At 41.0% G+C, this 18,507-nt stretch overlaps 1 protein-coding gene across 31 annotated transcripts in view; it reads right to left on the bottom strand.

Annotated features, from left to right (window-relative positions):
- SIPA1L1 (signal induced proliferation associated 1 like 1) overlaps nucleotides 1-18,507 on the bottom strand; it is a 412,571-nt gene that overhangs the window by 45,380 nt on the left and 348,684 nt on the right. For all 31 annotated transcript variants that reach the window (XM_063651761.1, XM_063651777.1, XM_054448754.2 and 28 more), the window contains one exon: nucleotides 9,980-10,249. In XM_063651761.1, coding sequence (XP_063507831.1) covers nucleotides 9,980-10,249 — 270 coding nt within the window. The remainder of the gene's footprint in view (nucleotides 1-9,979; nucleotides 10,250-18,507) is intronic.

Here is an 18,507-nt window from a genome sequence, read left to right as displayed (position 1 = left end):
AAGTAATGCCAGTGAAGTATATTTACAGTGAACGTTAAAATGTTTATGCTTCTATGAGGAAGTTACAACATAATTCCAAAGGAAAGTCAAGATGTAACCTTTACATTTGTATTTAGAGGCTGCTTTTCTTACCCTGCTCTCCAAACGTATATTAAGCTAAGATATCGCAGGCTAGTTCTCAACCTCAGCTTTCTTATTTGGCAAATGTATCAGAAAATTCTATTTGGTTACTGGAGTTATCCCAAAGTGAAAAAATAGCATTTCCAGAAGGCTGGCATTCATTCCCATCCCTCTCTTGCATTTATATAACTCAATAGTGGCTTTGTTTTCTGACTGTTCACACACATAGAACACACATAGAGCAACTGATGGAATGCCACCCAAATGTTTTTATGACTCTAGATGTATGCATGGTAGGCAAAGAAAAATTCAGAATTAGCCCTTATTCTGATGACTTACTATTTTTTCCAAATACTCTGAATCTGATACTATCACACAAATATTATTTGAGAACAGACCTAGTGGGAGAGTGGAAGGCACCGCCGCCTGTCTGGGTACTGGCAGTCCACTTCTGCAGAGATAGCCTGAGGCTGATCGTTATTGGAAGATGGGCTGATTGCTATCCTGCCACTTTGAAGAGGTGCTTCAAGAACTGGGAGCAGTACCTCTCACATTGGCTCACACAGGAAAACAAGCACACTGATCTCCTGGATCTCTGTCCATCCCACCCCACCTCACAAGCGTACTCTGTTTTAAGAGTTGCTGAGTCCAGTGAAGTTACAGCAAGATCACAAGAGTCTTTTCTTCTCTTTTGAGATAAATCCAGATCTTTCTGCTTAGTCTTAAAGAGCCCCAAACGTCTGATGTTAATGCCCGAATAGATTTAGAGGACAAAGATTAATACCTCTTTCAATTGCTGTGAGATTTTTCCATTCTGTTGAATACAGGCAATATTCTTTTTAAAGAATGATCTGGTCACTGTCAGAGAGGAATTCTGTAAATCTTTTAGCATTAATTTCAGAAGATTTTCTTCTCTATATTTTTATAAATTTAGTCAAGAAATAACTAAACACTTTTAAAATAACTGATACTAAACATCCTCTGGGACTTCCTTCTGCTGAAATAAAACACCAGGGCTTTTTTTTATTGTACTAAGCATGCGCAATTGAAAAAGTAATGATCATCACCATCCAGAGACATTACTTCCACAGACTTTTGACTACACTTAACACCAGCTTTTCATTTATATGCAATGCATTTCACTGCAGTGAAAACAAAGAGTTGAAGGGGTTGGACATTTAGGAAGAGATGGTCCAAGATACGTCCTTCATTCTTCCAGAAGCAGTCTCACACCAGGCTAAAAGAGAAAAGAGAGCTGACACACACACATACACACACGCACACACACATGGATTTCTAACACAACCACCCCTGTCCTCCACCACACCTATTCCATGAATCAACTCACAGGATGACATATATAGTGCCAACATTAATAGATTCTTATTAAACTGATCACTCCAGATTATGACTGATTACAACTTATCAACTTATGGGTATGGAATTCTAAGTGAGAAGTTGATGGTAAAATATTTTCCTAACTGATTAGGTAAGATTAATTAAATCTCTATTCTATTTCTTACTTTTTATTCCAAGGTGAGATATGTACAAGGACATAAGGCCCTCAGTAACCCAAGTGCAAACAGTGAGCTATAAACAATTGAGAGCATTTCAAACAGCAGCAGTGATGGACAAATTAAATGCTTGAGTCCATAATTAAGCACAGCATTTTACCACAACTTAGCAATTAAAATGCTATCCAACCAGAGAACAGGACCAAGTTAAAGTCTTCTGTCTTCGGCCGTGTATATCAACTAGGATTCTTCCAAAATTATGTAAAAAAAAAAAAAAAGAAAAAGAAAAATTTCTACAATGATTCAAGGCGATGTAATTTGGGTGCTATATCCAGAGTAGTTTGAACAAGTTGTGTTCAACTTCAAGCAACTCGTGCCTGTCTTTTCATCGCTTCCTGTTGTGTACTTTGTGAACAGAGTTACTGCTGGCTTTCTAACCACATAATTCATACCAGCTGTTCAGACTAGATCATGGGAATCCTGTTCTTTTTTTTTTTTTGAGACAGAGTCTTGCTCTGTCTCCCAGGCTGGAGTGCAGTGGTGTGATCTCGGCTCACTGCAACCTCCTCCTCCCAGGTTCAAGTGATTCTTCTCTCTCACCCTCCCGTGTAGCTGGGATTACAGGCACCCGCCACCACACCCAGCTAATTTTTGTGTTTTTAGTAGACAGGGTTTCGCCATGTTGGCCAAGCTGGTCTCCTGACCTCAGGTGATCCACTTGCCTCGACTTCCCCAAGGGCAGGGATTACCAGTGTGAGCCACAGCACTTGGCCCCAAAATCCAAAACTTTTTGAGCGCCAATATAACGTTCAAAGGAAATGCTCATTGGAGCATTCTGGATTTCAAATTTGGGATGCTCAACCAATAGGATTAATGCAAATATGCCCAAAATTAAAAAAAATTGAAATTTGAAACATTTCTGGTCCAAGCATTTTGAGTAAGGGATGCTGAACCTGTATTATCCCAATTAATCTTCACAGACTCTAAGAGGTGGGGCCGTACTTGAGTCATGGGGATGTTAAAGTGCAGAAGGACAGGACCTTGCCCACTGCCACACACTCCCAGTAGCGTAGCCAGGATGGAAATCATGGCCCCTGGATGGCACAGCCTACTCTCCTGGTGCTTCTAGGAATTTCCAGGCAGGTCACACTAATACACAGGTGGCCCTGCAGAGAGGAAGCCGTTATGGAAACATTTCCCTAGGGTGAGTGCAGAATAGCTACTTTCGAGGCCCAAGGAATGATGAGTAAGTAACTGAAGAGCCGGAGCTGGACACAGTACTGGAGCATTCTCCTCGCATTTCTGGGCCACTCTGGAGTTTGTAATCGACGGGGAACTGGGAGGTGTGCCAAGCTGAAGCCATTGTGCCCATTTCCTGAATGCCTGAATAGGAACCACTGTTGCAGTATCATCTAAAAATGTGAACTTGCAAATCACATCAACTCTAATCCTGACATGGATGCCAGAGTACGCCGTTTCCTGCAAGGAGTGGAAAACAGGAGCCTTCAGAGTCCGGTGACTTTAAGTCAAATGCGGCCCTCTGCTTTTCTCCCTTGTCTTGGCTGACAAATACACCACCAGAATTCAGTTCCAACTAAAACCTTTTGAAGGAGTCAATCAAGATCTTGCACTTCACTTTGAGTCAATTTTAGAAAAGCTCTACCAGCAATATACTTTTAAAATGAAGTATTCTAAACTTAGTGAACAAAAACCAAATAATTCTACTTAAATCTATGTTTAATGCTATAGCTTTATCAGACTATCAAGTGCTTTCCCTTTACCTATCATCTAATTTTTATAAAAGGAAATTGGTTTATTTTCTCCAAGATAGATTAAATACTGTCCCCAGCTGCTTAAATAAGCCCTTTTGATATTAAAGGGTCATTACCACAAATGGAAAGTAGAGGAAACTCTTAGTGTGGAAAGCTGGACTACCATGTGAAGTGTGGACATACTAAGTTGAGGAAACTCTTCTTAAAAAGAGCATTGGGAGCCTATTAAATACCAGAGTCTGTGGCTGGTATTTGGAATACAAAGATGAATAAGACAGGCTAAGTTTAAAGAAACGGACAAATAACATTAAAGCGAAGTTTCATCAATTTCGTGAGTGAAGAAGCCATGTGGTGGTAAGAACATTCCTAGTGGGGCGATTAAGGTAGAAATGGGAGGAGAGTGTTTTGGGGAAATTAAAGGCGACTTGTCAGAGGAGGAGGCATGGCAAGACTTCAGCAGTCAAAAGAAGGAGTGGAAGGTGCACCAAGCAGAGGAGCTCCTAAAAAGGCATCAAGGGGAACATAGTGCTTGCAGAGGAGAGAGCCACTCACATGCCTAGGGATGGGGGTGGTGACGATGACAGGGGAAAAGGGAAAGGCAAGTCCACGTAGACAAACTTTTTGGGAGGGACAGGGTCTCACTCTGTTACCCAGGCTGAAGTGCAATGGGGCGGTCACGGCTCACTGCAGCCTCAAATGCCCAGGCTCAGGTGACCCTCCCACCTCAGCCTCCCAAGTAGCTGAGACTACAGGCATGTGCCACCACACCTGGCTAATTTTTTTTTTATTTTTTGTAGATATGGGGTCTCACTATGTTGCCCATGCTGGTCTCGAACTCCTAGACTCAGGCCATGCACCAGCCTTGGCCTCCCAAAGTGGTGGGATTATAGGCATAAACCACAGCACCCAGCCAACACAGGCAAACTTGCTGGTGAGTTGGACTTGATCCTGAAGGCTGTGTGGAACCATGGAAGGGCTATAATGAAAGGCACAGCCTGAGGAGTATTTCCATTTTTATTAGCTCATCCTTCCAGTGGGAGGCTGGTAATCATACCTAGAGGCTGTTGGCAACAGTTTAGGTAAGCAAAAGAAACTTAGTGCGAAATGAGAACTTCTCAGGCAATGGCAGGAACGTGTGTGGAGATGGGATGATAGTGCTGAGGGGAAGTTGATAACGAATCCTACTTCTGCTCTGGATACTCAGGTAGATGGCAAAGCCGTCCACCAAGGTGGGTAACACACAAGACGGAAGAGGCAGGAGGGGCAGATGTGAGGGTCAAGTCAGCTTGAACTTGTGAATGTGAGACACTTTCATGCTTTTCAAGTGCAGATGTTCAGTAGGTAGTCAGGAATATGAAAAGTGAAAAAGAGACCAAGGCAAAACAGATCAGCTAAGGAACTGCCCACATACACATGACAGTTGAGGTTGCTCAAGTGGATGAACCTTCTAGAAGAATTGCACAGTGTGGGATTCAAATAAAAATGAGGAAGAAGTGGGGAACACAAATTTCAGGGTGATGAGATAGGTGCAAAGAGCTGACGATACAAAAAAAATCAGGAATACATTTTGGAAGATAAGGAAATGTAATTTGAAGGAGGAGGGAGTAGTGAATGGTATCAAATAAGCTAAGGACCTAACACCGTCCAGAAGCTTTAGAAATGTAGAAGTCAGCTGGGTGCAGTGGCTCCCACCTGTGATCCCAGCACTTTGGGAGGCTGAGGAGGGAGAATCACTTGAGGCTAGGTAGGAGTTTACAACTAGTCTGGGCAACACAGTGAGACACTGTCTCTATAAAAAAAATCATTTAAAAACATAAGCTGGGTGTGGTGTGGTATGCACCTGCAGTACTAGTTACTCAGGAGGTTGAGGTGGGAGGATGGCTTGAGCCCAGGAGTTTGAGTTTACAGTGAGCTAAGATCAATGCCACTGCATTCCAGCCTGAGTGACAGAGTGAGACCCTGTCTCAAAAAAAAATAATAATAATAATTAAAGAAATGAAAAGAAATATGGAAGTCAATGGGCAATGGGGACCTAGCTGGAGCATTCCCAGTGAAGCTCAAAAGTTGCATGATTTCAGGATCCTCGTGGGGCACAAAGCTGTGATGGAGGGGGCCAGTATTTGGAAAGCACAAGTCCTGAAACTTCTAACCACAGTTAATATTGTAAACAAAAGAAGAGTAAACATTAAATGGTGCTTGTTTTGTCTGAAAGCAGAAAATGACAGTGGAAGATTAGCTTAGATCCCGTATAACAAACTTAGAAAGTATTTCCTTAAAAATCAAGACTGAATGGTCACGTGACTATTATGCTCTCTGAGAGGAGAACTCTTTTAAGTTTGTTTCCACGATATTCACACTCTATATGGTGCTGGTGTCTGTGAGGAAGGAGGGAGGTAGGCTGCAGATGCAGCTGCCATAACTGCATGAACAAAAAAGGCCCCCCATCCAGCTTCTTAAGAGTTAAGTGCAGGGGTCTCAAGGGGAGTGACAATGACATCCAGGTAAAACTCAGAAGTACCAAGTGTTCAGTGAGCTCTAACATCAAATATTTACATAAAGGCTGGTAATAATAGCCTAAAAAAAGGAGAAAAGAAAATCATTTTACATGCTAAGATGTCTGTTGTTTATCCAAAGCCCCTCAAATAGCTCAACTTTTATAAGCATATTAACAGATCAGGGTTTTATTGCTGATCCCGCATTATGTTTAAACACAGTAATGTATCAAGTTCAGTGTGCCACAGCCAGCAATTTTTATTTCAATCCTACCCTTAAGCTCTAGGTAAATTTGAGGCCAAAATAGTGACCGTATCATATTACCTATTTCTGTTGAACGAATGTTAATTCTGTTAATAAATACTACTCTCACAAATACTGTAGAATTCTGTAATCAGAAAGCCACCTGGAGAGCATAAAACTCATATATTTAAACCAAACAGAAATTAGACTTTATTCTATTTAGATGCCAAATGGATTATCAATTCTTGTGTCAGTTTCTCTTAACTATGTATAAAGAACATCATCCAACTAAAGAATTTTTATTAAAACTCAAAACACCAACATACTTCAGTATGTCATAAAAATCCTGACCTTGATATTAAAGGAAAAATATTACGCAGATTTATTCTTTTTGTTCCCAATGACCTTTAAGTCTGGGATACTACATACAAATTAGAGAAAAACTATGCTTCTACAAGCAGTAAATTAGTGTTTTCACCCAAAATGGACTGTGTTGGATCCATCCATGGTTACTGAAGTGGGCAGATTTGGGGAGCACTGGAGGAGTAGACTTGAGATGGCTGCTAACTTGAGCTTAAGTATAGCTGGTTTCTCTGTGGTTAAACACAATTTCCCTAACCTACGGGAGAAACAATGAATGGAATGAACAACTGTAAAGCATTCTTTAGTCACAATATTATGCCACACCATTACTGGTAAGGCAAGATTCAAGGTCTGGCAGACCCTGTCATTTATTTTCATGATTTATGATTCCTCTGAAAGGTCCAAATTATACTTGGTGAGTACAAGGTACAAATTGTAAATGGCACTCAGGACGGCACCAGTATGCAGGGGAGAATCAGATGGACGAGGGGTGCCCCGGTACCCCTCACTTCTGTATCTCAATAAGGTATTTTGTTCTCAGTAGGACTATAAAGGGGAGGCTTGAAGTTTTCAGTTATGTTTTACTAAATTTCATGAAGGGAATTATATTCTAAGGTGAACTTTATGCATCTGGGGACTCAAGTAGGACTGAGGAAGTATTTCTGATAAAAGTCATGAATCTGCTCTATCCTCAAATATTCCTGGAGTCACAGTAGCAAAACAAAGTTTCTCAAACACGAGTAACCCGTATCCTACATTCTTTGGACCAGAAATGTTTTGAATTTTGGATGTTTTTGGATTTTGAAATATTTGCATTACACTTGCAGTTGAGCATCCCTAATCTGAATATCTGAAATCCTCCAATGGGCATTTCCTTTGAGCATCATGTCAGTGCTCAAAAAGTTTTAGATTTTGTAGTATTACGGATTTCAGACTTTTGGATTAGGATATTCAATCTATAGTACCTTCTCTTTATGCCTCAAAATTAAAACTTAAAAGATATTTTTTACTAAAAATTAGGAATGATGGGGTAAGAAACTGAACTTTAAATTTTCATAAAAGAATATCCATATTGATATTAATTTGAAATTAATTACCACACATTTCAAAATGAAGATGAGCCAAATCATCCTAATATCCTGGAAACTGTAGGACTGAGATCTCACAAGTCATCTAAGCCCTGCATCCTAAGATCTGAAATCCTAGTCTAGTGTACTGAATATATACCATAGACTAAGGGGGCAGTGAGTAGAGGTTAAATTTTCCTGAAAACCTCGTCAGCCCCACCTATGGCCCTTTCACCTCTGCAGCTCAGAGAGTCACAAGCTACTCTAACGGTCTTCTAGAAGGCGCACTTACTGAGATGCATTTTCCTCTGGGTGGAGTAAAGAAGAAAGGCAGACACAAGTACACACAGAAATTACCTCTAGAACTCAAGGATCTACATCTGGAAAACATGGAGTTCTGCATTCTCTAGCACTGAAAGCTGCTCCCATCGAAATATGATACTCAGCTACAAAAAATATTTTCCCTTTTGAAGGTCAGTATGACTGGCAAGGAGCTTTAGTTTCTGTTGCAGAAATTAAATTCAACATGGAATCAAAATACATTCTCAAATGGAATATTGTATAAAGGAAATGACACAAAGCCAATTTCACTTGTGAAAGCCTGCTGATTGTTCTGGAGAGAAAGAAAACAGCACTGAGGTGGGGGAAAAGGTCCTTCTCTATACAATGATTTCCTGGGTTCATCTTTCAAAATGTGGGCCAAATAACGAATTCCAGTTAGCACACACCTCAGAGGCAGCCAAGCCTGGAATGTGTCGAACAAAGAATTTACTCAGAGGTCTCTTGGATGTTTTCCTCCTCAAAATAAGGAAAGAGAGAGGAGTCCAGATGGTAATGGGGCCATTATGGGAGACGAAACTTTTATTGAAATAAATAGCAAGGCTCTGTAAATAGATCTCCAGGATGAAATGAGAAGTTGTAGAAAGATGACTATGTTTTTGGTTTGTCTGTTTTAATTGTCTGTTTTTATTAAATTATTTCTACATAGTGTCCTAGTAACCTAAAATAGTTAAGTGACAATGTTTTATGCAACAGTTCAAAAGTCAGACTAAGATAAAGACTTCATAGTGTGGTTTCTAAAGCTTCCTGCTCTCTGCTCCCAAACTGGAGCGGTGATGATTTATGTGTATCTGGGAACCGTTTTCCTCAGCATCCTGCTCCTGCCAGACCTGGTTCTTGCCGCTCAGATGAGTCAGGCTCACGTTTTGGCTTCCACGTGGACCCTCCCTTCTTCCCAACATAGTTCCCAGAATACAGACTTCTCCCCAGGTCTAAGGGTTTTCACAAAAACATTCTGAGATGTGATTAAGGCAATCCTGAAGAGATGGAGAAAGGATAGTGGATGGAAAGAAAGAAGCTGACTTCTAGGCCAAGCGTGGTGGCTCACGCTGTAATCCCAGCTACTTGGGAGGCTGAGACAGGAGACTTGCTTGAACCTGGGAGGCAGAGGTTGCAGTGAGCCGAGATAGCACCACTGCACTCCAGCCTGGGTAACAGAGTGAGACTCTGTTTCAAAAAAAAAAAAAAAAAAGAAGATGACTTCTAGCAGACCACTAGCAGATTATTCAATTAAACTGCTTTAGTGTACATGATTTGAGGTAACCAAATTCATAGTGCAATTACTTAAAATCTGTATAGCCAACTTCTATTCCCGTTTTGAAAGCACTTAATCTAGTTTAATTTTAGGCCTGGACTCTAGTTCAAAGTGCTGCAGTTTACTCTTAACTCTAGACAAAAGTGCTAGGGCAACCTTGTAAAGGCAGAGTTAACCCACTACCTTTTGGGAGGGAACCCTCTATGGCTTTCAATTTAACAACAACCTTTGGTTTCTTACTTTCTAGGACCCCTCAGTCCCTCTCCCTCTGGCTTATTTTACTCAGGACTAAGTGTTTTAACTTATCTCCATGTATCGTCTTCTCTTCACTATTCTTTCCTATTTTCAGAGTAGTGAAAAATATGTTTGTGTTATACTAGTTTTCCTTCCGCATAATCCTTTATTAATAAAGTGACACAAACATAGTTATTCAACCAAAAACCTGCCTTCTGTTGCTCTTATATCATCTGTCAAGGATGATATATGGTCACTGTCACCTCAAAGAGTCTGCTAAATTCTAATCCACAGGGCCACTAAGCATGTAGTAATGACGTCTGTTGATAATCATATGGAAATTAAAGAGCAAAGCACAAATACCAGTGTGCAGAGCTGAAGGCTTTGCTAGAATCAATCTCTGTTCATCCTTATGGCTTTGGAACACTACCATGCTTTGAAAGCCACTATGGTATGCACCTCAGTTTAATTCTTTGTTTCTAGTAAAATATGAAAAGGCCTAAAACTAGTGCTTATGGGTCTGTGTTACTTATATTTGGGGCAGAGAGAGATAGAGCAAACCTTTGAAGGCACACTTACCGCCTCTCTAGTGGGCGCCCGTCACTGGAGATGCTTCGAGGGATGTTGGCAGCTCTTTCTGGAGGAGGCATCTTCCCATCTCCTTTTCCAGCATTCAGCCGCGAGGTCATGGGACTCTGCACCTGGGACGGGACTTGAGGTGAATGAGGCCCCTTGCTGGCGTTCCTCTGCCATTTGTTATTATTTCGGAAGGGAAACTTGAATTCGTATGAAACACCTTCATTCATTTTGTACTCCATCACTGGCATGCGGTAGGTTTCAGAGCAACTCCTATTAGGGGCAAGGCACAAGGAGAAACACAACGGATACTGCTTTTTCTTGTTGGTGGAACCACAATGATTCTCATTAACACTTACAAATGGATCCACAATTTCACCCTCTGTTTCAAACCACCTTTCAATCTTTGGGCCCTATACTTATTTTCTTTTCAAAAACCAGAACCCAAGGAAGTATTACAATGGTATTTTCCTTTACTCAATCCCAACTTGTTGAGTGCAAGACATGGAGTCTTTAAAAAACAATGGGACCCATGGACACCCTGGGGGTGGCCAAACTACTGAGACCTGAGGAGGAAAGGCCAGCAGGACAGCATGACAGGGGCATACCTGAGAGCATGAAGTCTCAATGGAAGCAAGCGGCTTCACACACCCACCACTGCACACCGCGACTGGGTTCTGAAAGGGTGTATGAGCAGCTTCACAACCCGCCACTGCACATCGTGACTGGGCTCCAAAAGGGTGAACGAGCAGCTTCACACACCTACCACTGTACACCACGACTGGGGCTCCAAAAGGGTGTACAAGCAGCTTCACACACCCGCCACTGCATATAGTGATTGAGCTCTGAAAGGGTGTATAAGCAGTTTCACACACCTGCCACTGCACATCATGACTGGGCTCCAAAAGGGTGTATAAGCAGCTTCATACACTTGCCACTGCACATCGTGACTGGGCTCTGAAACGGCGTATGAGCAGCTTCACACCCCCACCACTGCACACCGTGACCAGGCTCTGAAAGGGTGTATGCACAGCTTCACACTCCCGCCACTGCACATTGCGACTGGGCTCCGAAAGGGTGTACGAGCAGCTTACAGTCCATTTCACTTTGGACCAGCGACATCACAAGTGCTGTGTAGCCACATGCCTCCTGTCCTGGACAGTGCAGGCCCAAAGGGCGTCCAGCCAAAGGCCTGGTCTTGACGTGGATAAGGCTGAAGGCGCGGGGAGGGAAGGTGAGACATGGAGACGGGGGGCAAAGTGGAAGGGCTTACATAGTTGGCTGGCAGGAGAATAAGGACAATGGAAGGTGCCACTCTTTCATGACCTTGTCTACATATCTCAGTGTTGACTCCCGACATTTCAAATGTGTATTCCATAACGCATCCTCTCCCCCACCTTCAGTAGACTTTTTGTTGTTGGAAAGTGCCACTTTTGGAGCATGTGCTCAGAAGGAACAATGGCGTCTGCTGCCATCCTTACTTGACTCAGTCACAGCCCACATCTCCAAGGAGTACCTTCTTCTTGGGGTTTCCTTACCAGTCCCCCAAATGCCCCAAAAGCCAAGGGTGACCTTAATCTGACCCTCCGCCCAAGGCTCCACTCTATCCCTTTTATATTTTCATGGCAATGGCTTTCACACTTTCTGGATGACAACCTAAGACATACATTTCACACTGGGACACAGCACCACCATATATACACACAGATGTGCATCCTTCCTCTCATGTCTTCCATTTTGCTGTATTCTGAATGAATACACTTCATCCAAAAATACACTGGGCACAATGTCCTAAATTGATTTGATAATCTACTTGAGAGTTACGGTCTGCAGTCTGTAAAACATTGTTTTATGGCATATTTGACATTACTTTTAGTAGTTAATGACTCCTATGTCATTAAAACCTTTTCTCTAATAGAACATTTTCTCTAATATTAACGAATACTACTTTAGGCTCTGATATAATTTCAAGCTTTGATTCCGATATTTATGACAAAAATATGCCATTGCAACCCTTTTTTGGTTGTTCATAGAGGTAATACACTGTGGTATAGTTTAGAGTCTTTCATTTGTGACTAGAGCCTTTCATTTCTGACTAAATAAGGCATATTATAGAGATCTAATATTCTGGATCTGTAAATACAATGCAAAAATGTTACATTTTACCAAAGGAATATTGACTAAAATTTATAATAATCCATGGAAAAACTTCACTTCTGCTCAAAATCTGGACTAGCTTTGCTTCTCCTCAGCAATGCTCTTGTTTCAACTTGTAAACTCAAAGAACATCATCATCTATGCTCTTTTCTGTCGGCTGCTAGGAACCAGCACATGTACAGAACTTTATTATTATGTATTTTGGGCACCAACTTGCCAAAAATTTTCACCTAGACCATGTTTTGCTTTCACTACTACCTCTTCCACCTCCAATTCCCTAGCTAAGCTACTATTTTGATACTGTACAACTACTTTCTCTTTCTTTTTGAGAGAAGGTCTTGCTGTGTCGCCTAGGCTGGAGTGCTGAGACGTGATCAAGGTTCACCACAGCCTCAACCTCCTGGGCTCAAGTGATTCTCTCCCAACTCAGCCTCCTGAGTAGCTGGGACTACAGGTGTGCACTGCCACGCTTGGCTAATTTTTGTATTTTTTTGTAGAGACAGGGTTTTGCCATGTTGCCCAGGTTGGTCTCAAACTCCTGAGCTCAAGTGATGTACCTGCCTCGGTCTCCCAAAGTACTGGGATTCCAGGCATAAGCCACTGTGCCCAGCTCACAAGTACTTTCATAGGTGTTTTAAGTCCATTTTGCATCAGGCAGATAATAAAATAAATAATGATAATGGTAACAGACACAATAACAGTAATAACATAATATCAAACAGACAAGTTACTTTATCTTTGGGCTTCTTCAAACACTCTTTGAAATAGTCTTTTAAACTGCTTAACATTTAGTATGAAAACTGGTTAGAAGGCCTCTCTGGCCAAAGCCGCTCTCTTACCCACAGTCTACATTTTATTTCCACCACTCATAACATATAACTAGAAACTTTCTTCCTATCCCACAATGGCCAAATATAGTATGATAAAGTCTGAGCAGAGAGAAGATTCATTCATAAACAATGAATAAGCACAGAAGGTTCTGCAGAGCTAAACTTTAGCTACTCGCCATTTCTGATTGCCTTTTGTGGCCAGGGTAACCATCACTGGCTTCCTGGTCTCTTACTTATCTCTGCAAAACAGAAGAATGTTATGTAGAATCAAGAAGTATACAACAGACTGAAGAACGCAGATAAAAACTGGCTTTTAATGCTATGCATAAACTTTCATAAAATGCTTTTTATTATATCATTCTAAGTAAAATTCTGGGTTGACGAATGGTAACTCTAATAATACTTATAACTTACAATGGGCCAGGCATGAATTTAGCCACTTTACAGCAACTCTATGAAGTGGATGCTATCATTATCCCCACTTTGCAGAGGAGGAAATAGAGGCCTAGAGAGATTAACTTGCCCAAGCTTACACAGCCAGCAGGTGGCAAAGCCAGGATTTGAACCCACAGAATTAATACATACTATGTAGGTAAGACTATGTAGGTTAGTCTTATTTTAGTCATTAATGAAACCATTCCAATTCGCCAAGGAAAATTCAACAACTTTTATAAAACCCAATTAAAGGGCTATGGCCAGTAGGAATTACAATGTCAATGCTAAAAGTGATAAGAGGTGACATGCTGAAACCCTAAATTAATGGAAAAGCTACTCTATCTCCTTACTCTGTTTTTCAGTCTTTGTATTCTTTCTCTTTTAATCTTTTATTTCTCATAACTCTCTCCTTTTTCCTTAAGACCCTGTGGAATATAGAGAAATGGTTGACTAGGAAATTGAACAGAACATCACAACACTGGACTCACGAGTCAGAAAAGTTTCATGTTTGAGGGTGGCTTGGTCCCTATAAGCCATGTGACTCTGGCTTGGAGAAAACACATAAACTATTTGAATCAAAACTCCTCATCTGAAAAATGAGAGATCTGAACCAAATGATTTCTAATTGCCCTCTTCACTCTAAAGCAGTATGCTTTAGCACTTTAAAATACTGGATTTTTAAAATGAAGAAAAAATGCTGTGACCTGTTCTTATTTAAGAGGTAATTTGGTCTTATGTAACCTGTTTGTTTTTAGCTTGTCATTTTGAATGGCCCTTAATTGCTTTCTTTAAGAACTATAAGCTAGTGGCCCTCAACAGAATAAAGCGTTGACCACTCTATGCAATACCATCCTGAACATCACAATTTAGTCTGTTCATCCAGGTACTTTTCATCTTGTCATGGGAATGATGTTGAAGACCCAGAGGTCACAGACACTAATCTATTGATGCTGGCTACCTACTGCAGAGGGGTGACAGCAAGGGGGTGAGAATCAGGCAAGTCCTGCATAAGGAGCCTGGTCACTCCAGGGAGGTTTTCCAGTGAAGTATACCAGGACTGTGTCCATCGGGCTGTCATGCTAGCTGGTTCCGTTCACTCTTTGGGCAGCAACTGAACTTCTCCCAGCCTCATTCTCATCACTGTTTTAATAAAAATGAAGCTGCTGATACGGAAGTGCTGGGAAGAGAACAGCACGTTCCCTTTAAATGATATGAAGCAGGGAAGGGAAGAGCTGGGTAGAGGAGGGCGTGGTCCCTGGCTAGGGCTCCACCCCCATGGATCTAGCTGATGACAGGCACTCCTGCCTTTGTGTCCAGATGTTGCATTTCCGAGAACCACCCTGGCCCACAACGCCCCTATCCTGTGGCTATAAAGACCCGAAGCCCTCTAGATTTTCTAGTTTATTTGTGTAGAGGTGTTTATAGTATTCTCTGATGGTAGTTTGTGTTTCTGTGAGATCGGTGGTGATATCCCCTTTATCATTTTTTATTGCATCTATTTGATTCTTCTCTTTTCTTCTTTATTAGCCTTGCTAGTGGTCTATCAATTTTGTTGATCTTTTCAAAAAACCAGCTCCTGGATTCATTGATTTTTTGAAGGGTTTTTTGTGTCTCTATCTCCTTCAGTTCTTCTCTGATCTTAGTTATTTCTTGCCTTCTGCTAGCTTTTGAATGTGTTTGCTCTTGCTTCTCTAGTTCTTTTGATTGTGATGTTAGGGTGTCAATTTTAGATCTTTCCTGCTTTCTCTTGTGGGCATTTATTTAGTGCTATAAGTTTCCCTCTACACACTGCTTTAAATGTGTCCCAGAGATTCTGGTATGTTGTGTCTTTGTTCTCACTGGTTTCAAAGAACATTTTTATTTCTGCCTTCATTTCGTTATGTACCCAGTAGTCACTCAGGAGCAGGATGTTCAGTTTCCATGTAGTTGAGCAGTTTTGAGTGAGTTTCTTAATCCTGAGTTCTAGTTTGACTGCACTATGGTCTGAGAGACAGTTTGTTACAATTTCTGTTCTTTTACATTTGCTGAGGAGTGCTTTACTTCCAACTATGTGGTGCTGAGAAGAACGTATATTCTGTTGGTTTTGGGTGAAGAGTTCTGTAGATGTCTATTAGGTCCCACTTGGTGCAGAGCTGAGTTCAATTCCTGGATATCCTTGTTAACTTTCTGTCTCGTTGATCTGTCTAATGTTGACAGTGGGGTGATAAAGTCTCCCATTATTATTGTGTGGGAGTCTAAGTCTCTTTGTAGATTCTAAGGACTTGCTTTATGAATCTGGGTGCTCCTGTATTGGGTGCATATATATTTAAGATGGTTAGCTCTTCTTGTTAAATTGATCCCTTTACCATTATGTAATGGCCTTCTTTGTCTCATTTGATTTTTGTTGGTTTAAAGTCTGCTTTATCAGAAACTAGGATTGCAACCCCTGCCTTTTTTTGTTTTCCATTTGCTTGGTAGATCTTCCTCCATCCTTTTATTTTGAGCCTATGTGTGTCTCTGCACGTGAGATGGGTCTCCTGAATACAGCACATTGATGGGTCTTGACTCTTTATCCAATTTGCCAGTCTGTGTCTTTTAATTGGAGCATTTAGCCCATTTACATTTAAGGTTAATATTGTTATGTGTGAATTTGATCCTGTCATTATGATGTTAGCTGGTTATTTTGCTTGTTAGTTGATGTAGTTTCTTCCTAGCATCAATGGTCTTTACAATTTGGCATGTTTTTGCAGTGGCTGGTACCGGTTATTCCTTTCCATGTTTAGTGCTTCCTTCAGGAGCTCTTTTAGGGCAGGCCTGGTGGTGACAAAATCTCTCAGCATTTGCTTGTCTGTAGAGGATTTCATTTCTCCTTCACTTATGAAGATTAGTTTGGCTGGATATGAAATCCTGGGTTGAAAATTCTTTTCTTTAAGAATGTTGAATATTGGCCCCCACTTTCTTCTGGCTTGTAGAGTTTCTGCCTAGAGGTCTGCTGTTAGTCTGATGGGCTTCCCTTTGTGGGTAACCCGACCTTTCTCTCTGGCTGCCCTTAACATTTTTTCCTCCATTTCAACTTTGGTGAATCTGACAATTATGTGTCGTGGAGTTGCTCTTCTCGAGGAGTATCTTTGTGGCATTCTCTGTACTTCCTGAATTTGAATGTTGGCCTGCCTTGCTAGGTTGGGGAAGTTCTCCTGGATAATATCCTGAAGAGTGTTTTCCAACTTGGTTCCATTCTCCCTGCCACTTTCAGGTACACCAATCAGACGAAGATTTGGTCTTTTCACATAGTCCCATATTTCTTGGAGGCTTTGTTCATTTTTTTTTTTACTCTTTTTTTCTCTAAACTTCTCTTCTCCCAAGACTAAATCAGGAAGAAGTTGAATCCCCGAATAGACCAATAACAGGCTCTGAAATTGAGGCAATAATTAATAGCCTACCAACAAAAAAAGTCCAGGACCAGATAGATTCACAGCCGAATTCTACCAGAGGTACAAGGAGGAGCTGGTAGCATTCCTTCTGAAACTATTCCAATCAATAGAAAAACAGGGAATCCTCCCTAACTCATTTTATGAGGCCAGCAACATCCTGATACCAAAGCCTGGCAGAGACACAACAAAAAAGGAGAATTTTAGACCAATATCCCTGATGAACATCAATGCGAAAATCCTCAATAAAATACTGGCAAACCAAATCCAGCAGCACATCAAAAAGCTTATCCACCTCGATCAAGTGGGCTTTATCCCTGGGATGCAAGGCTGGTTCAACATATGCAAATCAATAAACGTAATCCAGCATATAAACAGAACGAAAGACAAAAACCACATGATTATCTCAATAGATGCAGAAAAGGCCTCTGACAAAATTCAACAGCACTTCATGCTAAAAACTCTCAATAAATTATATATTGATGGGACGTATCTCAAAATAATAAGAGCTATTTATGACAAACCCACAGCCAATATCATACTGAATGGCCAAAAACTGGAAGCATTCCCTTCGAAAACTGGCACAAGACAGGGATGCCCTCTCTCACCACTCCTATTCAACATAGTGTTGGAAGTTCTGGCCAGGGCAATCAGGCAGGAGAAAGAAATAAAGGGTATTCAATTAGGAAAAGAGGAAGTCAAATTGTCCCTGTTTGCAGATGACATGATTGTATATTTAGAAAACCCCATCGTCTCAGCCACAAATCTCCTTAAGCTGATAAGCAACTTCAGCAAAGTCTCAGGATACAAAATACAAGTTCAGATTTCCAAGACAATCCTAAGCAAAAAGAACAAAGCTGGAGGCATCATGTTACTTGACTTCAAAGTATACTACAAGGCTACAGTAACCAAAACAGCATGGTACTGATACCAAAACAGAGATATAGACCAATGGAACAGAACAGAGCCCTCAGAAATAATACCACACATCTACAACCATCTGATCTTTGACAAACCTGACAAAAACTAGAAATGGGCACAGGATTCCCTATTTAATAAATGGTGCTGGGAAAACTGGCTAGCCATATGTAGAAAGCTGAAACTGGATCCCTTCCTTACACCTTATACAAAAATTAATTCAAGATGGATTAAAGACTTAAATGTTAGATCTAAAACCATAAAAACCCTAGAAGAAAACCTAGGCAATACCATTCAGGACATAGGCACGGGCAAGGATTTTATGTCTAAAATACCAAAAGTAATGGCAACAAAAGCCAAAATTGACAAATGGGATCTAATTAAACTAAAGAGCTTCTACATAGCAAAAGAAACTACCATCAGAGTCAGCAGGCAACCTACAGAATGGGAGAAAATTTTTGCAATCTACTCATCTGACAAAGGGCTAATATCCAGAATCTACAAAGTATTCAAACAAATTTACAAGAAAAAAACAAACAACCCCATCAAAAAGTGGGCAAAGGACATGAACAGACACTTCTCAAAAGAAGACATTTATGCAGCCAACAGACACATGAAAAAATGCTCATCATCACTGGCCATCAGAGAAATGCAAATCAAAACCACAATGAGATACCATCTCACACCAGTTAGAATGGTGATCATTAAAAAGTCAGGAAACAACAGGTGCTGGAGAGGATGTGGAGAAATAGGAACGCTTTTACACTGTTGGTGGGAGTGTAAA

The sequence above is a fragment of the Pongo pygmaeus genome, chromosome 15 (assembly GCF_028885625.2).
Source record: "Pongo pygmaeus isolate AG05252 chromosome 15, NHGRI_mPonPyg2-v2.0_pri, whole genome shotgun sequence".
NCBI classification, from domain to species: Eukaryota; Metazoa; Chordata; class Mammalia; order Primates; family Hominidae; genus Pongo; species Pongo pygmaeus.
The sequence above is the reverse complement of the archived record's forward strand: the minus strand, read 5'-3'. Positions and strand labels throughout refer to the sequence as shown.